The sequence below is a fragment of the Polypterus senegalus genome, chromosome 2, assembly GCF_016835505.1.
Source record: "Polypterus senegalus isolate Bchr_013 chromosome 2, ASM1683550v1, whole genome shotgun sequence".
NCBI classification, from domain to species: Eukaryota; Metazoa; Chordata; class Cladistia; order Polypteriformes; family Polypteridae; genus Polypterus; species Polypterus senegalus.
This window is the reverse complement of record NC_053155.1, coordinates 33,784,412-33,809,904: the sequence shown is the minus strand read 5'-3', so window position 1 is coordinate 33,809,904 and position 25,493 is coordinate 33,784,412. Positions and strand designations below refer to the sequence as shown.

Here is a 25,493-nt window from a genome sequence, read left to right as displayed (position 1 = left end):
TCATTGTAGCTGCGTATAGTGACAATAAAAGGTATTCTATTCTAGAAACAATTTCATACTGTACTCACCATTTAATTTGACATCTTTGGGCTGCAGTAAGGGAGGAGATATTTCCACCCAATGTCCATCTTCGTTTCGATTGCGATCGCTTACTTTTACCTTCTCTTCCTTCCTTAGCAATTATGTATCTTGCTTGCATGGTCTTAATGAATTATATATATAGGTAAATCACTGCAATTACATCCACAAACACATGTATCTGGGCTCCGACTGATGCAACAAATGCTCTCGGTTGTTTGTTTTCAATTGCGCAAGCGGATACACGTGACCGCATCCGTTTCGTAACGCAAGATGTCGATCGTAAATCAAAACAAAAAATTCCATTTTAAACTTCCCGATAATTTTTTATAAATTTTATTAAAAAAATCAACAACTAAAACATTTTTTTGAATAAATTCTTTATTTAATTTAAAGTACCGGCATGCAAAGTTACTTCTTCATCTGAAAGATGGCTCTGTGGTTTCGTCATTATTTACTTCCGTATTCATCGGCAAAACCGGCATTGCGCTGGAAATCTTGAATCTGAAACGATACATGTTGTATAAACCGACCCCCAAACTCCAAGCCAAAAATCTAGGACGAAATTCTCGGCTTATATAACGGGATCTACGGTAATTTTAACACTGTGACATATACCTGACAATTATTTGCAAATGGTTTCAAGCATTGATTTGTAGCATAGCTGTTTTTGGATAATAGCTTGTTTTACATCAAGGAAGAAAACCTGTTGATTTTGATGCATCTAAATAATTGACTTGATTTTTTTAAAATCTTCTTAATAAAAACACATGAAATGTCTTAAAAGTAATTATGGTAAATCCAGTACATACGAACAATGTATTATTCAATTAATAATCCTCTAGTCATCCATCCATTTCCTGTTGTGATTGTCCAGTATAGTTTTGTTAGCATTTTAAACCTGTCCTGGCAGCATTAAGTACAAGATGGGAACCAATCCTGGATAGGCAGCCCATTCTGAATTGAGGGGGTAATTTGAAGTACAGATCAGTTTGCACTCTCTAAGTGTTCCAATTTTACAAGCAGCAGAAAGCCTAGTTTATTTTAATTTTGTGTGAAGGTTAGCTATGTAAAGCCTTTTTTTGCACACAAAAATCACAAATTTCCCTCAGGTGTCTTAGCATATTTTGGTAAAGTTTAAAAACTCCTGCTGCCACTATAAAGGAGTCCTTTATGTAAGCATAACCAGAAATGCAGTTAATTTCAAGTTATATTAACTTGTTCCTTCATTTTGATTATTTAAAAAAAATCAATGAAATCTACAAGTAACAATCAAGTTTCAAATTAGTTTCTCTAAAAATGTTAATTGAAAGCCTGATCATTTGCTGAAATCCATAATCTTGTTGAAATTCAGATACTAATCTTGTACACTGTTAATGGTAAGACTGCATTGTGTAAAGTCATGTTATGTGTAACTTTGTATCAAATGTAAGAGACCAAGCATTCTGTTCAGTTATATAAAAGTAACTAAAGTAGGTTTCTTTTATATGTTCTAATTTTCTTTAATTTTAACATTTTTTCATGTATGTTAAAGAAATACTTATTTTTAATAAATACTGTATTTCCGTGTTTGTGACATTTTTTTTTTTTATGTGGACAGTGTCTGTTTCCATTTTAAATTAATACTGTATTACTTATATTTTCTGTTATGGTCAAATGCAGCCTATATAAAACTTAAATAATGTAGTTTATGGGAAAGTTGTTAGACTTTGTACATTAAACAAAAAATGAAAGTTGTCATGATATTCTCAAATTTTTGTTCTGTTGAATAAGTTGTCCTTTCATCATGTGCTGAACTTTTTGTCAATTGCACATTTAGCTAAACTAGCTTTGTAGATCATGTTAGTTTCTCATTGAATATAACTATGCAAGTTTTCAGTTTAATTCATTTTAATTATACCCTTTTCATTCTTGTGCACTGCTAAAAGTATAAACAATGAAAGATGTAATAAAATGAATGACATGACTATGGGTAATTTTAAACCTGTTAACTTCAGTATAACCTTCATAAGCAATACATTATATATACATATATATATATATGTCTTATATATATATATATATATATATATATATATATATATATATATATATATATATATATATATATAAGAAAATTGGTATTGGTTTAAAGGCTTTTACATCAACCACAGTTAATTTTCTTTGTGGAAACACATTTTATATTTTAGGCACATCGAGTAAGTCTTTATAGATACATTTTTCTTTTCACTTTTGGTGTGTCTGTGAACTTCTAATAATTTTTAAATTCAAAAAGAAATAAATAACTTTCATGATTCATGTAATGTAACAGTATTGGTGGCCTGTTTTATAGTGTATAGTTCAGAGTTTAAAATACAAATATATAAACCTCTGAAATTCCTCAGTTGCCTCCCTTATACTTGTATGTATTTTGAGAAATATTTGTTGTTCCTAAAGCATCTGCCTCATATTAAAAATAAGACCAATTCTGTTATAAAAACTTTTTTGTTAATGTGTTTTAAAATATCGGATTTGCAGGACGCTCACTCTGCAGAGCCCTCACACGGCTGGGCATTACAGGAGCGGTCAAACAGAAGGCCATTAAATCCGCAAGTAAAGCCAGAGAGGTGGCTTTGGGTAAAGAGGGCTGATCCATGGATTGCTACTGGGATGTAAATTGGGGATTGATCAACCCCGGCTGGGTCGCCTGAGCGAGGGTGTATGATGTTGCGAGACCCAAAACGCCCGATGACCTCAGGATACATCACTGATGATGCGTCCCAGCGCATCCAGGTGATGTTTCTTACATAGTAAACAGTGCAATTCAAAACAGTACATGAAAGTGGATATACTGTATAAACCTCCTCTGGACCAGTGATTCATGTTTTATATATTAAAACCTAAATTAATTACAAAAACTAGAATGTCAATGAAAGAATGCAATGTTATACATTGTTTTACAGCTAGCCCTTGTAAAACAGTTCACTGTTTTCTAAATTATTTATATATACTACCATTGAAAAATTTTAAAATACTTCAGTTTTTCCAGTTTTTCTTGAAATTTATTCTGTTGAAATACAGTGAATGACCTAAAATGGTGAAAAGACGAGCAGTAAACTGTCAGAGGTTTCAATTTAAAGTTTAGGTTAGTAGAAACTGAAAAAAAATGAAACTTCAAAATATTACAAAGGAGCTTTCTTCAGTGAACAACTAATAGGTTGAAACCTACAGATATTCTGAGGCAATTAAAGTAAATTAAGCTTTGCAAGTTGAAACAATTTGCACGTGTCCCAACTTCTGTTGATTACTTTAAACCACTCTGTCTGTCTTAAAGCAGAGTTAGAATATACCCTTTGAAATAAAACTTGGCAATTGACAAATTAAATGACAGAGCATTATTACCAGTAAAAGCGTAGTTCTTTCATTTAGTGAAATTGCAAAAAAAAACAAAAAAAGAATTACAAGTGTCAGTGAGTACAGTGGTGTCCTACACAATCCAAAAGCAATTGGAAACTAGGAGAAACTTGGAATTGGAAGAGATCTGGCAGACCCAAAGTCACAACCCAGTCAGAAGATGAGTTACTGAGGGTCACCAGCTTGCATGATCACAGACGCTCACAGCACAACAGCTTCAAGGACAGCTTAACAGTGCAGGTCAAAAAAAGCAAGCCTCGAGTTTCTACTGTGAAGAGGAGACTTTGTGCTGCAGGTTTGACAGGGTGAGTGGCAGGAAGAAAGCCATTCCTTAAATGACAAAATGGGGTCTTGAAATACTGGCTGTGGACTACTGCAGACTGGAGAAAAGTCTTATGGAACTATGAATCAGAATTTAAAATCTTTGGTTCATCACGCAGGGTGCTTGTACACTGTCGATTTGATGAAACGATGGTTCCTTATTGTATGACACCAACTGTCAAATAGGGAGGGAGGAGGAAGTGTGAAGGTCTGGGATTCTGTTGCTGGAGGAGAGTTGGTGACTTGCACTTCTGAATCAAAAGGGTTACCACAGTTTGGCTGTTATATCAGCTAAAGGTGGTTCACTTTCTTTAATCAAAAATGTCACTTAAAATTTGTACACTTGATGATTCCTTGACTTATTTTTTTATTTTCCATTGTTTATTTGTTCTTTGCCTTGATTTCATTAAACATTAACATATTAAAATGCATTCTTTTCCATAAAAACTGAGGTGTTCTAAAACTTTTGAACGGCAGTGTAACCTGTTACATTAAAAGCCTTCTTAGGTAATGAATTGTTAGTACAGAGCAACTGAAGTAAAAAACAAGACCTACCTTTATTGAGAATCCATCATTATGCATTTCCTTTGCTAATTATTATTATTATTTTTTTGCTAAAGAATATCCTTTTATGATTTGCCTGTTATCATTTTTTACTTTTTGAATAAACGTGATGAATAAAGTATGGTAGAAGTGTTAACTGCCTTAGTAATAAAAAAAAAAATCGTAAGTTATGGAGAAAAATTATTCTTGATATTTTTCCCACAGTATTATACTTTTTTTTTTTTTTTTTTTAAAACACAAATGACATTGTAAATGTGAGGGTTCTTCCCACTTTTTTACATGGTGAAGCCTTGTTGTCAGTTTACTCCTGAGTGATTGACTAAAACGAGGCAATTGCAAATAAATCTTCAGCTATCCCTAAAAAAGGATGTATTTTCTTACTTGCCTATTTTAACATCCATATAGTGGGCACATACAGTACCTGTAAAAGAATGAAGTAAATGATTTTTATCTTTCTGCGACGTTTGCCAGCGAAGTGCTTGGTGTTCAGAATTGCTAAATAACTTTGTAAACTCGGGTATCTGCAGCTTTCTAAGCTTTGATATAAAGTATACTTTTGAAACATTAATTTTCCTGTAAACAAAGATGTGTTTATTATTCCCATAGACCCAGGTGAGGGCTCTTTCAACATTAGCTATTGTTGATGATAGGAATTAAATATTACTTTAGAGCCAGGTGTATTTAAAAGTTAGTCTATTTAAGTTGCTCTTATTTTAGTTATCTTTCCTTGAAGTTGAAGTTTGTTTTTTCCCCCCTTTTCCTAGCAAGGAAGTCTTTCTGCTTTATCATTATTAATTATTTAAGTGTCATTTGAAGGAGTTCTTTTATGTTTGTCTTTTTTTCTGATTGAACATTACTGAATCGATCATTTGTAACTGCACTTAGGTAGTGGCTGGACTGCAGTCTGCATGTGGTATTTTGGAGATGAGAGACAATATTGCTGTTGACTGTAAAGTTAATGGCATTGAAGTTTGAAACTGTGAGAGAGGCAGTACTGTACGGAAATGACATTAACTGCAGGTAGAAGCTCCTGACGCACGCTACACAACTGTTATGTTTCTGCCTTTGTCCAGAAATAGCTTTATGACGGTCTCTGAAAGTCTTTCTCCCGTGGGATGACTAGAATCTTTTCCTGAAATAAGGAGTGGCATTGCACATGTGCTTTGTCAGTGTGCCCGTGTTGATCAAACACAGGAAGCTCTGCAGTCTACTTGTGACTTTAAGCTGTAGGGAGAGAAGTAAATAAATCAAGGTAAATAACATTTGATCTGGCTTTTGTATAAGTAAATAATTACAAACGGCACTTTGCGTGATACCTTGGCGAGCTCTGTAAGCCCTGCTGTTTCATTGAAGGACGTGTGTGGCAGATTCACTGGCAGGATGACGCCTAACCTCTTGCTGCATCCAAACGATGCCATCTTTTGCCTTTACGCCTGGTGCAGCTGCGTTGTTCTTATACGTGACTGGACGTTTCTCGCAAGGAGGTCTTCTGTTCTCTTTCTTCGATGTAGAATCCTCATCTGAGTTCACCTCTGTATTAGCATATCTTTATTTGAAAACAGCAGTGCAAGATCGGGGGAGCGAAAGTGAATAATGAAACAAAGCGCTAACTTTTTACAAATACCTTAAATTTACACAAGCTGTTACAGACTCAAAACAAATCAAATGTATGTTTTTATTTTATAATAGTAGTAATAATTGCAGCTTACTACTCGGAACAGTTCAGTACATGAAAGACCCGGAATCGAACCCGCCACCTCTCGACTTGGAGACAGAAGTTCTTATATCTACACCAGCTAAGCAGATGTATATGTGGGTGTGTATGTGTCGTACCCTATTCCATTTTCTTTTACTTTAGTAAATATCTATAAATATTGTTATATCTGTGTCTTTTGTGAAAGTGATTTTTTGGTATTTGGACTTCAGTCTTCACACCGTAGAACATTAAGAAGGTTTCTGTTCTAGTTCTGTATTGAAGATTTCTTGCCTTGCATTTCCTGTCATCCTACATTTACATAGATAGTTGTAGACATGGAACACACATGAAATGTATTTGTTTCAAATAACAGTATATTGTTTACCCTAACCTATAACTCCAGGCACCTCACTCCAAGGAGCTCTAAAAATTTTGTGATGGACTTGGCTGCGGTGGTAGGGAGAACAGGATAGCAGGCTCTCTGCCATGTGTGCTGATCGACACATTTGCAAAACAAAAGATGCTAATGGAGAGGTGTGAAGAAATTTAAGGTGGCCCAGGATTACAAGTTTTTTCGTAGGCTTCAGGGATTCTAGTGTTAAGCAATGAATATAAGGGGAAAAATGAACTGGAGATGACAGGAGTTATGAAAGATCCATAGCAGGTAGAGAGGTTATAAGATAAAAAAAATAAATAAACAGAATGGGTACTGTATGGCAGTGTATTACACAAGAGTTAGATTCACAAAACAAACGTGGTCAGCTTGGGGTTCGCTGGTGACCTTGTTCGCTGAATGTTTTCCTAGAAATTTGCCATTTGACCAGCTCAGGTGAACATTTTTTTCCTACTACCTCTTGATGCTTTGTGAAGCCAGCGTTAACCTTACAGGGGGGTAGCAGCCATTTTTTTCACGCATGCATACTGTAAATGTACTCCAGTTAAGCTGTGGAGCAGTCTGCTTTGCTCATCCAAGTGTCTGTTAATGGCATTTATGTTTGAATTGTGGTTATCAAATTGAAATGCCATTAGCAGACATTTGGACTTGAACCCAGCATATGCAGGCTTAAAAAGAAAAATATCCAAATAATTAAAGACTTTATAACCAACACCCACCCTTTACTATACATTGTCTTTGATTCCTGTATGTCTAATCATTTTCCCCTCTGATGATGACACCTGGTAGTTTGTCGAAAGCTTAGGAATAAATTCCTGTTTTAAGAAAGATGACTAATTTTTGTCCCTTTGTGGATTTTCAGCTGCAAACATATAAGCAAAACTACAGTATTACCATTTGAGGAGTACATTTACTCTGGGGCTCTGTAAGGAAACAGTCTGGTGTGCACCATTTACTTTTCAACAACAACAACAACATTTATTTATATAGCACATTTTCATACAAACAGTAGCTCAAAGTGCTTTACATAATAAAGAATAGAAAAATAAAAGACACAATAAGATAACAAAATAAATCAACAATAATTAACATCGAATAAGAGTAAGGTTCAATGGCCAGGGGGGACAGAAAAAACAAAAAAACTCCAGACGGCTGGAGAAAAAATAAAATTTGTAGGGATTCCAGACCATGAGACCGCCCAGTCCCCTTTGGGCATTCTACCTAACATAAATGAAACAGTCCTCTTTGGATTTAGGATTCTCACGGAAGGGCTTGATGATGATGATGGTCACGTAGACTTCTGGCTTTCAGTCCATCAATGTTGGTGCATCATGATGCTTTGAGTAGGTGGTGGTGGCGCAGGCCACCACCACAAAGAAACCGGAAAAAGAAACAGAAGAGAGAGTAGGGGTCAGTACCGATTTTAGAGCCACCATGAATAGTTATTTTGAGGAAATTGAACATATAGAGTATCAGGATTAAGTTAAATTAAGATTAAAATGAAGTTATAAAAAGGCCATGTTAAAGTAATGTGTTTTCAGCAGTGTTTTAAACTGCTCTACTGTATCAGCCTGGTGAATTCCTATTGGCAGGCTATTCCAGATTTTAGGTGCATAGCAGCAGAAGGTCGCCTCACCACTTCTTTTAAGTTTTGTTCTTGGAATTCTAAGGAGACACTCATTTGAGGATCTGAGGTTACGATTTGGAATATAAGGTGTCAGACATTCTGATATATAGGATGGAGCGAGATGATTTAAGGCTTTATAAACCATAAGCAGAATTTTAAAGTCAATTTAACTTTTATTATTTGTGACATGAAGAGCACCACTTACTAGAATTATATTATAATTAGTCTAGTGCTTTTTATATAAAGGGGGCACGGGAGGGATGTGTGCCAAATTTCCTAGCGAGTGTAACTACTGGCAAACATGATAACGTGGCAGGCTAGCCAGTGTTTGAGCTAAGCAGATACCAGCATTTATTTATTTATTTTTTTGCACCTTTGTCTTCCATCAAAAAGATAGGAACACCTTGTAAACAGTAATAAATCTTTTGTGATTGTTATTATTTGACAGCATTTAAGATTTGTGCATATGGCCCGAACCCTCATCCCTTATATGAACTCAGTACGGACTAATTGATTGGTTTGTGCCCTCTGCTTCATGGCACAGCCAATCAGTGCATAAATATACTGTACAGTGCTGTACAAAATGTTGGGGGTGAAAACATTTTTCCTTGTTTTCCCTTTTCCTCTGTTCCACAGTGTAATTGTAAATCAAACAATTCAGTTGTGATTAAAGTGCAGACTTTCATTTAAGGATATTCATTTTGGTAACACCATGTAGAAATGACAACACTTTTTTTACATGGTCCCTCACATTTCAGGGCACCATAGTGTTTGGGTCACAGCAATGGCAGGTTGTTTAAAACAGGCATATTTAGTACTTTTGCATGTATTGACTGCTTGAAGTCTGCGATTCATAGGCATCACCAGGTGCTGAGGATCTTCACTGGTGATGCCCTGGTAAGCCTCTAATGCAGCCATCTTCAGCTCCTAGTTGTTACGGGTGCATTGAAGTCATGCTCAATTGGATTTTTTTTTAGCTTTGGAAAAACTCCTGTGTAGCCTTAGCTTCTGGTGGATGACCTGTTCTGAAGTATGCTGCAAACACAATGCTAAGTATATTCAGGCCCTGCAAGTACTTGGATTGGAGACCATCTAGGAAAATATTGGATTGCTGCTGGAAGAGGTGTTGGGAAGGCCAGCAGGGGGTGCTTACCCTGTGGTCTGAATGTGGATCCCAATGCCCCAGGACAGTGACGGGGACACTGTTCTCTAAAAATGGCACCAATCTTTGGATGACTCTCTGTGATCATAAAAGATCCCTGTGCATCCCTCATAAAGATCAGGGTATATCCTGATGTCCTGGGTGAATTTCCCACCTCGGCCAAGTCAGTCTGGTCCTCTAATCATCCCCTGTCCCTAACTAGCTATCTCTCTCACTACTTCACCACCTAACAGCTAATGTGTGGTGAGTGTATTGGCACAGAAATGGCTGCCGTTGCATCATCCAGGTTGATGCTACACATTAGTGGTGGTTGAAGTGGCTTCTCATTCACTGAAGCTCTTTGAGTAGTAATTAAAAGCACTATATAAATGTAAAGAATTATTATTATTATTGGATCATCTTGTTGTAGGATGAAGCACCATCCAATGAGTTTGGAGGCATTTAATGGAACTTGAGCAGATCAGATGTTTCTCTACACCTGAACGTTCATTGTGCAGCTGCCATCAGCAATCACATCATCAATGAAGCCAAGTGTGCCAGGACCTGTGGCAGCCATGCTTGCCCAAGCCATAACACCCCTGCAACTATGTTTAACAGATGATGTGGTCTGCTTTGGATCTTGGGCAGTTCCTTTTCGTCTCCATATTTTGCTCTTGCCACTACTCTGATGCGTCTCATCATCCGCAAGACTTTTTCCCAGAATTCTGCGAGCTATTTTATGTCCTTTTTTGCAAACCGTAATCTGGCTGTCCTATTTTTGTGGCTAACTAGTGGTTTGAATTTTGTAGTGTGGCCTCTGTGTTTCTGTTCATGAAGCCTTCTGCTGATATCCACATCGGCCTGCTAAAGACCGCTTCTGATCTTTCGGACAGGCATTTGGGGCTTTATCTTGACCATAGTGAGGATTCTCCTGTCATCAACAGTGGAGGTTTTTTTGGCCTACCAGTCCCATTGCAGTTACTGAGCTCATCAGTGCGTTCTTTCTTCGTAATGATATTCCAGACAATTGATTTAGGCAATTCTAAGGTTTTACCGAAGTCTTTCATGGTCTTATTCTTGTTTTTCAGCCACATAATGGCTTCTTTGACTTTCATTGGCACAACACTTGTCATCATGTTAGATAATGCCAACTACTGACTCTAAAGGGTCGAAGCAAGCCTGGGTATCTTATGAAACCGTGAAACCCTCCTGAGGAATTACAAACACCTGTGAGACCAATTGTCCCAAATGTTATGGTGCCCTGAATTGGGTGCACCATGTATAAAAAGGGTTTTCATTTCTACATGGTGTGAGTGAAACGTATGCAAATACCCTTAAATGAAAGTCTGCAATGTGCAGTTTAATCACTGTGGAGCAGAGGTACATTAAAGAAAAATGCGTCTTTGTCCCAAACATTACAAAGGACACTTGTGTGTATTTGTGTATGTACAGTTAGGTCCATAAATATTTGGACAGAGACAACTTTTTTCTAATTTTAGTTCTGTACATTACCACAATGAATTTTAAATGAAACAACTCAGATACAGTTCAAGTGCAGACTTTCAGCTTTAATTCAGTGGGTTGAACAAAACGATTGCGTAAAAATGTGAGGCAACTAAAGCATTTTTTTAACACAATCCCTTTATTTCAGGGGCTCAAAAGTAATTGGACAATTGACTCAAAGGCTGTTTCATGGGCAGGTGATTTCAAGCCCGTCGTTATGTCTTATCAATTAAGCAGATAAAAGGCCTGGAGTTGATTTGAGGTGTGGTGCTTGCATGTGGAAGATTTTGCTGTGAACAGACAACATGCGGTCAAAGGAGCTCTCCAAGCAGGTGAAAGAAGCCATCCTTAAGCTGAGAAAACAGAAAAAACCCATTCGAGAAATTGCTACAATATTACGAGTGGCAAAATCTACAGTTTGGTACATCCTGAGAAAGAAAACAAGCACTGGTGAACTCAGCAACGCAAAAAGACCTGGACGTCCATGGAAGACAACAGTAGTGGTGGATGATCGCAGAATCATTTCCATGGTGAAGAGAAACCCCTTCACAACAGCCAACCAAGTGAACAACACTCTCCAGGGCTTGGTCGGCGTATTGATATCCAAGTCTACCATAAAGAGAAGACTGCATGAAAGTAAATACAGAGGGTGCACTGCAAGGTACAAGCCACTCATAAGCCTCAAGAATAGAAAGGCTAGATTGGACTTTGCTAAAGAACATCTAAAAAAGCCAGCACAGTTCTGGAAAAACATTCTTTGGACAGATGAAACCAAGATCAACCTCTACCAGAATGATGGCAAGAAAAAAGTATGGAGAAGGCGTGGAACAGCTCATTAGCCAAAGCATACCAAATCATCTGTAAAACACGGTGGATGCAGTGTGATGGCTTGGGCGTGTATGGCTGCCAGTGGCACTGGGACACTAGTGTGTATTGATGATGTGACACAGGACAGAAGCAGCCGAATGAATTCTGAGGTGTTCAGAGACATACTGTCTGCTCAAATCCAGCTAAATGCAGTCAAATTGATTGGGGGCGTTTCATGATACAGATGGACAATGACCCAAAACATACAGCCAAAGCAACCCAGGAGTTTATTAAAGCAAAGAATTGGAAAATTCTTGAATGGCCAAGTCAGTCACCTGATCGTAACCCAATTGAGCAGGCATTTCACTTGTTGAAGACTAAACTTCGGACAGAAAGGCCCACAAACAAACAGCAACTGAAAACCGCTGCAGTAAAGGCCTGGCAGAGCATTGAAAAGGAGGAAACCCAGCATCTGGTGATGTCCAGGAGTTCAAGACTTCAGGCTGTCATTGCCAGCAAAGGGTTTTCAACCAAGTATTAGAAATGAACATTTTATTTCCAGTTATTTAATTTGTCCAATTACTTTTGAGCCCCTGAAATGTGTTTAAAAAAATGATTTAGTTGCCTCAAATTTTTATACAATCTTTTTGTTCAACCAACTGAATTAAAGCTGAAACTCTGCACTTAACTGCATCTGAGTTATTTCATTTAAAATTCATTGTGGTAATGTACAGAACCAAAATTAGAAAAAAAAGCTGTCTCTATCCAAATATTTATGGACCTAACTGTATGTATACTTGTATAATGTGTGTATATCTATATGTACATATCTTCATTCTTATTGCTAGTTTGTCGTCATCTGTTGTATTTTGTTTATGGTTATTGTTTCATCTGTTTCTTTAATTGATTGAGCCGGGTTGGAACAGTAGTTGGGACTGCCACCCTGTAATAAGTTTATAAGTTTAATATGTCACTGTGCTCTGTACAAAAAATATTTTATAAATCCACTCACATGTACAGCTAACACAAGGCCAGATTTAGCACACAGGGGCTTATCATTTAGAACTACTAGGCAAGCATTAGAACACAAGAAACTAAAAAAAATGGGCATTGTACTATTTCTGTGTGTCAGAGTCAGCATGACATTGGATCTTCTTTTCCTTGTTTGGGATGGCATGATTTCCCTAAGTGGGGCCTGCGCATGGAGAGAAAGTATAAAACCTTGGAACATTGCCTGGCACACCTTTGAAGCCGACGGACGGATGGGAGATAACGTCATCGGATCCGGAAAATCCTTCCAGCGCAGCAACGAAAGTGTATACATTGAGCTCCCACTTCGGTAACAAGTCTTGTCATTGGCTTCTTCGTCTGGTATGCTGTGTAAATCGTCATTACAGAAAGCTAAGTTATTTCTCCTATGTGATTTCTTACTGCCATATCACTAAGGAAGAGGTATCACCTTTTAATGTTATATCTATATAGTTTTGGGTTACTTAAGACGCAGCAATTACAAAAACAACTTATTCCAACCAGGGAGCTAGCGCCCCCTGCTGGAAAACACACAATTACAGTGAAGGTCACGTTTTTGGCCACGATAATCGGTCTAGCATAGCTGGCAGATCCTTTTCTAGTACTCTGGGACTCGTAAAAGACCATTGCACTCAAAACTAGTTCAGTTCCTCCTTTTCCATTAACTTGAATGCATTTTGCAAAGTTGGTGAAGTTTGTGAACATTCCCGTGATTTTGCTGAACTCAAGGCAAGGTGAACTCCATGGGATTTGCTTATCAATATTCCTGTCTTGATAAATTCACACCCATCTTCCACCTCCCATTCCTTAGTTACTTGGAAGTTACTAGGAGACTTCAAACCTATTCAGCTAAACAGGATCTTTATCATCGTCTCTTTGATCTTAGTGCGACTTCTGACAATGTAAATCATAGTATACTTTTATTTTGTCTTTTCTTAATCAGCCTTGCTAGCATCATTTTGTCATGGTCGAAATCTTATGTATCTGATTGAGTTTTAATACAATTATTGTATACTGTATATATGTTGTGTGTAGATATTTATATATACACACAGATAGTGGCATGCAAAAGTATTCAGCCCCCTTGTAAATCATCATTTTCTGCATGACTAAAAAATTTGTACACATTTTCCATTCAGTATTTTTAATGTGAACTCTTATGCTTTAACAATGCATTTGCAAAGTAACAGAGCATTTTCTGTAAATGTTTAACTTGAGAAGAAAAACTCCATAAAGTTATTGTTTGCAGAAATATTTAAACCCCTGAGCTGTGGAAACTCCAGTTTTACACAAACAAATGAATTGCAAACAACACAAAGGTGACAGTTATAATTAAACATAATTAGGTACGATTTCTAAGTCCTTTATATTTTCTGGATATAACAAGCACCCTTTGTAAGTGCTATATTCTTTGTTGGACAATCACTGCAAAAATGAAGACAGAGGAGCTGTGTGCTGATGTGAGAAGCAAAGTCACTGAAATGCATAATGCAGTAAATGGCAACAAAAAAATCAAAGAGTCTGAATGTTCTGTTAAGCAATACTGGATCTGTCATCAGAAAGTGAAAGGTTCATCACCCAGACTTCAACTAGAACAGGCCGTCCCTGAAAACTAAACATCAGAGCCATCGACCTGTGAGAGAGGCTGCAAAAAATCCAACCGTCACTCTCAGAAGTCTGCCATGCTGTTTGGCTGAAACTGGAGTGAAGGTGCAGGGGGGTCCACAATTGCAAGAGCTCTCCATAAAACAGGCCTTTGAGGAAGAGTAGCAAGAAAAGAAGCCACTCCTTCCTTAAGAAGGCCCACATAAAAGGACATATGGCAGTTGTTATAAAGCATGAGAAAGAGTCGGTTAAGATGTGGGAGAAGGTGTTATTATCAGATGAGATGACTCTTTTTGCCCAGAGTTCAAAGAGGTGTGTGTGGTATAAAACACACTGCCCATGCCTGAAGAAGCAACTTACCTACAGTGGAATATGGTGGTAGCAACATCATGCTTTGAGGATGCTTTTCATCTGCTGGGACTGGGAGTGTTGTTAGAGTTGATGGGACAATGGATGGACACACATAACACAATATTGCAGGAGAACTTGTTCCAGTCTGCTATGAATCAAAAGCTCAGTAGAAGTTTCATCTTTCAACATGACAGTAACCCTAAGCATTAGGCCAGCCTAACACTGACATGGCTTAAAAACAGAAAGGCGAATATTTTGGAATTGTCAAGTCAAAGCCCTGATCTTAACCCTATTGAGAAACTGTGGCAATATTTGGAGGGGCCATCCCACCAGCCTAGAGGATCTCGATCAATTCTGCTAAGAAAAATGGGGGAGAATCACTCCTGAACAATTTGTAAAAAAAAAAAAAAAAATCATTTGAGCCTCACATAAGTTCACTTATCACAAATTCTTCTTACCTTCACAGTATTGCTGGTGCTTGTCTGTTAAGTGTGAATGTAAAGATACTGAAATGATAGTACATAATAATTCATTACTTCTCACCTTGACTTTTCCAACTGCCTGTCTGCTGACCCCCTCCTGTTAAAACAATAGATTACAGTACATCTAGAATGTGGCTGTTAATTTTCTCCTGCATACTAAGAACAGAACATGTCACTCTTTGTGTTGCCTGCTTATTTCTTCATTTATCAAAAATAAACTTGTGCTCAGTACTTTCAAACTTTGACGTGGTTTAGCTCTTTCATATCTTGCTCATCTTAACCATTGTAATCATCTATATGCCCCTTGGGTCATCTACTACTGCGCTCCTATAGGACTTCTCCTTGAGTGAGAGACAATTTACTGCCCCAACTCGCACTTCGACTACCTTTTTAAACTACTTTGGGATGCAGGTATGGCAGTCATGACTCCAGTGCTGATGAGGGAACAGGTTGGTCCAGCACAAGAATACAGACTCACCCATTCCCACATTCGCCTCCAGAACCGTTCTGCCATGCTACCTATGCCCCACATTGAACCTTTTTAATTGACTTAATTTAAAGAAAGCAACATTCCATACAACCATGTCAAATTGAACTAATCAGAATTTAACCCCAGCCCAAGAGAAAGAGAGGAGAGCCTACAACAAGACTAAATCTTTAAAATCAGCAATAAAGGAGAATGTCCTTTTCCCAGATATAAACGCTTATTCTAAGATTTGATTAAGTGGATCTTGCCATATTGTCATGACCCAATCAGCCACATTTCCATCCTGTGTGCATTAAAAAAAACCAAACAACATATATTTATATTCATGTGAGGGGTAGCTAACCATAGTGTGTTCTGTCACCGGATATATAACCCTGATTCCTGTATCTTAGTAGCAGAGAATACATAATTAGCCACGTGCCAAGCTGTGATCTCAAAACAGGTCTTAAAGGAGTTCTCCCATCTTTCTCCTCATGTCAGAATGAGATCCTGTTAAATAATAACAACAAAAAGTTTATTACTAATTATAAATTGTTTCTTCTTGGTGGAGGAAAAAAAGAATCAAGCATCTGCACAGACACTTGGGAAACAATAAGAGATCTTCTGGCTGCGCTTGTAGCCCACGACTTTAAACATTGGAATGATCAGCTTTATGGGAGGACCAATGTGTGCCCCAAGATACTGTATGTACTCTGTCAGCGCAGTGATCTATAGTTTATTTATTTATTGCCAGCTTGTGGTTTTGGTTCTGTCTGCGTCTTTTGTTGTGTGAGGCACTGTGGCTTGCATTGCTTTCCCACAACTCTAGGTCATATTTTTGGCCACCATAATTGTTCCAGCATAGATGTTTCCCTAGGACTCAGGTGCTCTTAAAAGACTATTGCACCATTATAATTCACTCAAAACTAGTTCTGTTCCTCCTTGTCCATAGATTTTCTGTTGATCCCAAATGCTGCTTATTCGAGATGTAACTATTAGACATATATAAACAAAAGACCAGTGTGTGTAGGGAGCAGTCCACTCTACTGATGCTCAACCACTGCCACTAGATGGCACATGCATGCACTTTTCAAATTTTTCAGCACTTGCATGCACCTCACTTCTCACTACGAAAGACCTGTGTGCAGAAAACACCGCCGCACAACTATGGTGTCATGCTAATGACGGTATCCTTCAATAAGGGCATGTAAATAAAGGTGAGCTTCAAAAGGGCGACCTCAATTGGGTGCAGTGAATAAAGACAAACGCAACAAAATCATTACAGAAAATTTATTAGATAAAGGCAATGATTGAACATATAAAAAGGTGAAAGCAAGAATATTAAAACATCCAATTCATTTTTGGTATGACAGCGAGACAAACATTTTCTAATCCTATATTCAGTGCATTTCCAGATTTGTTTCCCGTTGATAGTTTTCTCCTTTCTGAATGTGTAGCCTTCGACTATGAGTAGATCTGCACCTTTGTTGTATTCCAGAGCCATTTGAACTAAATTATCTATGAACACCTTTATTTGCCGCACTCAATTGAGGTCGCCCTTTTGAAGCTCGCCTTTTTGTGGGCACCCTTATTGAATAGAGCCGCTAATGACATGTTGAAATGAAGCCGATGCTGCTCAACAATGTGCAAGTGAAACACTTCAGCAACGGAGGGCAAGGCTTGACATTTTCACTAAAAGTGCTGTCTATCTGGGGGTATTTTCTCAAGAAAAAGATTGTTAGGACTCATATGCCAGTGATACGGGTTAATACAATACAATACAATACAGTTTATTTTTGTATAGCCCAAAATCACACAGGAAGTGCCGCAATGGGCTTTAACAGGCCCTGCCTTTTGACAGCCCCCCAGCCTTGACTCTCTGAGAAGACAAGGAAAAACTCCCAATAAAAACCTTGTAGGGAAAAATGGAAGAAACCTTGGGAAAGGCAGTTCAAAGAGAGACCCCTTTCCAGGTAGGTTGGGCGTGCAGTGGGTGTCAAAAGTAGGGGGTCAATACAATATACAGAACAGAACAATTCCTTAAGACAGCATAATAATAAAAATTTTAGAAGTACGGTTTAACAGTAGATGATATGACATAATTAGGTTTGGATATATTTAGAGTCCTGGAGACCTCATTCATCTAGCTGCCTCCCCATTTGGCCATGCCACGGCTGAAACGTTGCTCCGATGAAAGGACCCCTCTTTCCCTCTTTAAGATATGGTATCTTCTCCCGAAAGCCAACAAGCACAAGGTGGGTCCCAGTTCTCTGAACTAGGTAATTCGCTGATGCTGTCCAGGTACATGAGTATGGTAAAATTGCTTGGGAGTCTTCGGGTTGTTTTTGTCCCGAATGCCACGCTTTGCTAGTTTAACAGTATATTAGCAAAAAGCATGTGTTTTACATTTTTGAGCATACAACTGAATGTGGATTATGCAACACAAGTAACATATGATTTTGGGCACTCTTTTCCACTGGTCACTATTGGCTTCTATTATCAGAATTTTTTTTCTCTCCATTCTGCATGAAAATGTGAGATTAAACGTTTTTCTCAGCCATCACTACAAAATACATTAGGTATGTACAATAACTTATAAAAATGGAATATTTTTCCATTTGCATATTCCTTTAAAATTCTTACTTGAATTATTGTCTCACAGGAAAAATTAACTTTTACTTGAGTTACTTTCCAGAAATGAATCTCTTCATTTTATTAAGTATGGCTTTTCGGTACTTTCTGTAACACCTTGCATCAGACCATGCATCATTTTTCCTTGTGGTCTAGGCAGATTTGCTAAATGTATTCAAGATTGGGTGTTCTTTATCAGAGGTAAGGCTTCATCTTGCCACCCACTCAGACAGTGTGAACTGTGTTCTACTACCGTATATAAAATATACATATGTGTGTATGTGTCTATATATAGATATATATATATATATATATAGATAATAGATATATATATAGATATATATATATAGATAATATATATATATAGATATATATATAGATAATATATATAATATATATATATATAGATATAGATATAGAGAGAGAGAGAGAGAGTGTAAGATCAGCCCAACTACATGCAGACTCAGAAGTCCCAAAAACACACATTTATTTTGTTCCTTCTTTAGCAACTCAGTCCTTCTCTTTTATTTTCTCTTTCTTTTCTTCTGCCACCTCCACTCCTCTCCCATAAGCTCTGTCCTCTGCCTCCCAAGTCCGTTTCTCCAAATGCTCCAGGATGTGCTCCTGGTGCTGCATGATGATCTTCCTGAGCACTTCCTGGTGTGGTGGAAGTGCTGCAGTCCATGGCCCTGTATCCATCCGAGCGCACCCTGGCGGTGGCCATGAACCCCAACAAGGTTGAGCTTCTATGCCCCGATCCCGTGGCCTGGATGCAACCCAGGGTGGCTGCCCTCTCATGTCCCAGGGGAGGTATTGTCCTCCAGCTGTCCACCACTAATCTATCTATCTATCTATCTATCTATCTATCTATCTATCTATCTATCTATCTATCTATCTATCTATCTATCAGTAGACTAGACTTGACTCAACTAATGCACAACTCAGAATTGTGAAGAATAGGACAATATAGTGACTTTTTTTGTAGGTTTTACAATAATAGTAGAATTATTTATAGAGTGAAATGTGCTTTTTAAAACACTTCTCCGTGCTGCTTACTGTGAAAGGTGCTATAAAGATTGCAGTGCTGCCCCCTAGTGGCTATGCCTTTTGGCGGTAATGAACAATAAAGGTGCTTCAGTTTCTAACACAGGCTTACTTTCTCATCAGGGAAGGTCACACACCAGCTGAAATACACAAAAATCTGTCTCTCTTTTAAGGTACAGTGGTAATTGTCTAAAAAAAATGTAAATGTTAATCAGAGGAGAAATTTATCAGATTTGATCTTGAGTTCCGTCCATAATAGGATTCCATAAGCAGCTCCACTCTATCAAGTGACCAGAGGTGTGCCAGGTGTTGCATTGCCAATGTGTTAAAAACGGAGGTTCTTCAGATATGCAAGATGTTCGTTAAAGTTTTGGATTGCATTTTTATGCCTCAATTTTTTTAAGCTGTCATCTGTTTTTTACTATGCTGGACATCACCTGTGGAAGCTACCTCAATTTTGTTTCTCTCTTCCTTTCTTTCTTTGTGCAGCTTTTCCCAAACAGAATGGAAGAGTTGCCATAGTGACCGGAGGTGCCAAAGGAATTGGGTTTGAGACTGCAAGACATCTGGCAAGACTTGGAATGCATGTAATGATAGGTAATGTGAGCCGGCAGTCCCGACCCCTGCTTTGCTGTCCTTCTTTTTCATTTACTGACTGCTGTTGGCTGCCTGTTTTGATGATGAGAGGGAAGCAGCACAACAGGTTTGATTTTTAGTTGTAGTTAGTACTGTCTAGCACATACCTGCAGACACGCAAACACCCACAGGGTATGTAAATAAGTGACAAATTTATTCTACATGTGTCTCTCTTTAAAGCCATGCATGAGCCCTACTCAACATCTCGGTCTGTCTTAACGCTATATAGTGCCTTTCAGTGTCACAAAAGCCTTTTGTATTGTACTGTGAACAGACTTGCTAAGGTGGTTAAGCCTATGGTTTCCTTTTTTTATTAAGCTTGCCTGTAAAAAAGAAATAACTCAATAAAGGTAGTACGGTTTGCTCTACTTCTGTCATAATGTGACATAACTGATGCTGTCATTTTGAAGGTGGTAGTCAAAACTGATGAGATGTGTCATTTGTCTCACAAATTGTTTCATATTCAGTCCTAGATGTACCAAGGGGTAGATTCTTTAGCTGCAGTCTCTGTTTGTGGCTGTCTGTTTGGTGTAGTGCAGTTTCTGTCTATGCATTTACCTATTTTATCAAGTGCATGGTAGAGTTTTTCAGTTCTTGCCATATTTGTGCACTATTAGCACATGCAGGAAAAGTGATTTGGACATAGTCAACCTTTCTTGTATAAATGACCCATCACTCTCATTGTTTTGTAGTCTACTCAGTAAGCTTCATCACTTGCATTTGCTACTTTAACCAGCCATATACGTTGAAAGTATTATAAAAACACTGATAAACACTGGCCTCTCTCATTCATTTACTATTCAGTCTGGTGGTGGTGGTGGTGATGGTGGTGGTTGATGTGACCGATTAACATTTGGAAAATGGAAATGAAAACTATTTATAACTAGGGGGCTTTGCTTGCCAACCCCCCGGCCTTCGCTACGTGCCAGCCACTTTGTGTCTCTGCCGCTTGTGTATGTGGATTTTAACTTCACCAAACAACAAATCTTTTAATTCTCGCGGATACGCCTCATCATTGGATAGAAACACTACTTTTCCCTGATGGCAACATGAATTAGATGATCTACAAGTCTCCGACTTAAAGTTTAAATCCGAACAATGTATTCAATCTCTTTTCGCTGTTCTGTTATTTCACCAAGTAATAATTTCTGTTTGTTTTCGCTAATGCGATCTTAACTATCATTGTTTTTAGACTTTCAAATTTTAGCACTTTCGTTATCTCTAACCTGCTCTGCATGTGTATCGCGCCAATGTTTTGGAACCTCTTTTCGACGTTCTGCTTTGTCATCTACTCTTTGTCTTTTAATTCTGGCCCCGGGTGTGGTTAAATCTCTTGGCACAAAGTTTCCTCTCAGGGGACTTGAAAGTATCTCTCTGAAAAAGTCTTTTCTCGTCCCAGGCTAAAAAGTCTTGTCTCGTCCCAGGTTTTTTTGTATATAACAGAGAGATGACACCACATGGCTAAGATGCTTCATTTTTCCAGGTCAGTCATTAACTATTTCACCTTCAACAACACAGTTCACCTGTCTGCGCTTCAGTTGTAAAGACTGTAGACAAGTGTTTATTAAACTTTTTTTTTTCCACGCTACCCAATCTTGCCCTACTTATTGTCTTCGAGACCCAGTCCAAGATGAGCATGAGATCTACTTGGAGAATTGTTGTCGACAGTCCTAGGCCCTTCACCTTGTCAATTGCTTAGAGACTCATCGCGAGTGACTTAGCAAGCCTTACACGACACAACACTTTCCAAATCAATACAACGGTAAGTCAAAGCCCTGCACGACCCAAAAGGTGGCAAGGTGTGACCCATTTTACCTCAAGACCCATAGTTTAAGAAACTATGCTGTAGACAACTTGCCATGGTGCTTAGTGCTGCTGCTGCCTGATGGATACAGCATTTTGCTTTGAATTCCATGCCTAGTTATTGTCAGTGTGAGACACAGCTAACAGTATTGGTACCCTTCCACTATGCAGTCTCATTAGCGTTCTGTTTACCTCCTTTTTTTCATGTTAACACAAACATATAAGTTCCACAATTTCCACATTAATAAAGTAGGAAATGTATGTCTGGTGTTCACTGCTGTACTGATGCAAATTTAGCACACGTCCTTCATGTGATATGTTTTGAAACAGTCCCCAGTGCACAGCCTGATGTCACAATCAGGACACTTGTACACTTTTCTTATGATAGTTTTGATGTTGCTTGAGTGTGAGATGGTAGAATATTCCTGATCCACACGATCAACGCACCCCTTGTGTTATTGTAGGCTACCACAGCGCATGAACATTGAAAGTTGCTGCATTGTGGGAGTGCATAAGGGGCTAATAATTTTCTTGTCCTTCCACTTGATCAAAGTCATTTTGCTTTTTTGTCATGCACCTACTTGCAGCACGGTGATCCTTCAGTCAGCTGAATTCACTAGGCATATCATGGCGGTTCAGTTGTACAATGTTTTTTGGGTCAGTTTCAATATCTATGTCAATGTCTGGTGACCAATTCATATTGTCATCACTATCTCTTGATTCAACTACTGGCTCACTTTCAGTTTGTTCTAAAACTGACTTTACAGCTTCTTATTGTCACACCATTATGTTTTTGTTGAAGACTCCGGCCCACACATGAATATCAATGAGTTACTTTAGACTGGCATAATTTTGAGCAACATGATGTTATTTCATCCACAACTGGCAGAAGAATAATGTCCCAGAAATTATTTGAGTGTAACACTTTATAGCGTATCATTGAACATCATCACGAATCTGACAACGCTTCGGTCTACTTCAGCTGTTTTTAAATGTTCTCTATAAATACATAAATTTCTCCTGACTTGGGAAAATTCTATTTATAGTCATGCCTGGGGTTAATGCAAAGGATGCTGAAAAAGATTGTGGGGATAATAAGTGTTGTCATTTCTACATGGTGTGACCAAAATGTGTGCAAATACAGTGGAACGTTGGTTTTGAGCAAAATTCGTTCCGGAAACGTGCTCGCAGTCCAAAGCACTCGTATATCAAAGTGAATTTCCTGATAAGAAATAATGGAAACTCAGATGATTTGTTCCACAACCCAAAACTATTCATATAAAAATGATTAATACAAAATATAAAGTAAAAATACATAAAACAAATTAACCTGCACTTTACCTTTGTAAAGAATCATGGCTGGTGTGAGTCTTGTGCTCTTGTGGGATTCCACCCAACGGGACAACACGCAGAAGAGCGTCCCAAAGCAATCGCAGTCTCCCAGTGCTGTAGCAGAGACACACACACACACACACAAGCGAGTGAAAGAGACACACACACATACCCGCGGACGCGAGAAGAACCATCAGCTCAGTTGTGGTCACATGACACTCAGCAGACAAAGCATATACGGACTACTCGTATTGCAAGACCTCGCTCGTTTATCAAGTCAAAATTTATAAAAAATTTTAGCTCGTCTTGCAAAACACTCGTAATCCAATATTACTATTATATATATATATATATATATATATATATATATATATATATATATATATATATACACACAAGTAATATATACAAGTAATATGCACTTTAATCAAACCTGAATTTTTTAGTTTGTAATTTTAAACTGAGCTAAATCCAGTAAAAAATGTATCTTTGGACAGTACTGTATGTGCCTATTTAAATAAATTAAACATATACCAGTATTACAAATACCTCCGTTAACATGAACAAGATGTTTTAGTGGATAGAGCAACTGCCTCACAACTTTGTGATCCTGGATTCAGGTTCCATTAATCCCTTGGGATTAATAAAGTATCTATCTATCTATCTATCTATCTATCTATCTATCTATCTATCTATCTATCTATCTATCTATCTATCTATCTATCTATCTATCTATCTATCTATCTATCTATCTATCTATCTATCATCTACTTTTGTCTGCATCTCCAAGACACAATTTCATGATGGGTTCATTTGTGACTCTAAACTGTAGCAGGTTGCAAAAATAACTGTTATGCCACCATACTATAGCATAGTATACTGCACATTTGTTGGCTTCCCCATCCATTTTCGGAATCTGGGTATTTGTTACAAGGTGGCAGCCTCAGCCAAGCTGTAGTGCTACAAGTTAATGACATTGACCTTGCAAGCCCAACTACCATTACTGTGAGAGGAACAGATAATCTTCTTAATGTGGCAGATTCATGAGACATTAAAATGAGCAGGACACTTCATTTGGAACTAATGTTATAAGCTAGTAGAATAAAGGTGCTAATATCGTGTGAGGAATAAGCAAAATTGTTCTGAGCAGGCCCACAAGGTTATGGCGGTGTTTTTCCTTTTACCTAAGAATCAGTACAAATAAGTGACAGTTTAGGCCTACCTGTGCCTTTTTTAATATATTTGTTACTTGCACTTGCAAAAATACCGTGTGAAATGATTTCTAACCAATGAATGTCTCATTTTATATACCATCTGACATCAAAGTACTGTCACAGAATGCTTTACAAGGCAATGCAAATGACTGAGAAACACAAAAATGTAAAAAAAAAACAAACAAAAAAAAGAACTGGAATGAACAGATACAATAAACAGCTACTCAGTTTGTCTCACACCCAAGGGAGCCTTTGAGAAAGCAGAGTGTGATTAGCCATTAATCAAAGCATTCCTTAACCTTTCCATTTGATGGGGTGTCAAATTAAAAAGTTAAAATGAGCAGATAGTAAGAATAAAAAAATATAATATGGAAATATGGTTTCTTATAAAAACAATTCTGAAAGGTCAATGATGGATTTAAATTAGGCAATGCCTTAAAATAAGCCCTTTTACTTACTGTTTCAAAAGAGAAAAAATGAAATGCGTGCATGCCCTTAACGGCCTCTTTATTAGGTCCATCTATTCATTAACACAAATAGCCAATAGTCACTCTTGTCTGAAGCTCAAAATATATAACTTTTCAACACGGTCAACAGGTTTAGTTGTCTGAACATGCATTAGAATGAAGAAGACGTATGGTCTAAGTGCCTTTGTCACTGGTCTGATTATTGTTGTGAGGCGTGCTAGTTTGAGCCCCCCTCATGGGATTTTCACATAGTGCAATCTCTAGAGTTTACAGAGAATGGGGCGATGAACCAAATGTATCCAGGGAGCGTCAGTTCTGTGGGCAAAGTACCTTAGTAATCATAGGAGAATGACCAGATTTGTTCAGGCTAGCAGAAAACGCAAATCCTCAAATAACAGCTTCTGACAACAGCGGTGTGCAGAATGGCATCTCTGAATACACAGCATGATAATCTCGAAGTGGAGAACTGGTAGTGTTGGTAAGTATAAGGAGCAGAATAAAGAATAATATTAATGTAGTTTAAGAACATACATTCTCCTCCGTAATGTTTGAGACAAAGACACAATTTTCCTTGAATTACCTCCCTGGTCCACAGGTTAAAATTTCAAATCAAACATTTATGACGCGATTAAAGTTTACATTGCAGATTTCCATTTAAGGGGATTTGCATACATTTTGGTTACAGGGTGTATTCTGGATAGAATTTTTTACAAGTGGTCCTGAAGTAAGGGGCTTTTCCCTTGAACGGCTTTGCCCCTCTCCCTTAAAATCTGATATATTAAATAACTTTTGTTGTTACGAAATTCACAGACATTCACACTTCACATGCACAGCACTGTATGTAGTCTTTGAAGGGATTTAAATCTCTTTAATTGTATTTAGTATTATCCTCTTTGGCCATCATGTCAT

At 37.8% G+C, this 25,493-nt stretch overlaps 1 protein-coding gene across 2 annotated transcripts in view; it reads left to right on the top strand.

Moving 5' to 3' along the window:
- dhrsx (dehydrogenase/reductase (SDR family) X-linked) overlaps positions 1-25,493 on the top strand; it is a 611,413-nt gene that overhangs the window by 227,147 nt on the left and 358,773 nt on the right. For both annotated transcript variants that reach the window (XM_039743559.1, XM_039743558.1), the window contains exon 2: positions 19,622-19,729. In XM_039743559.1, coding sequence (XP_039599493.1) covers positions 19,714-19,729 — 16 coding nt within the window. In that variant the 5' untranslated portion in view covers positions 19,622-19,713. The remainder of the gene's footprint in view (positions 1-19,621; positions 19,730-25,493) is intronic.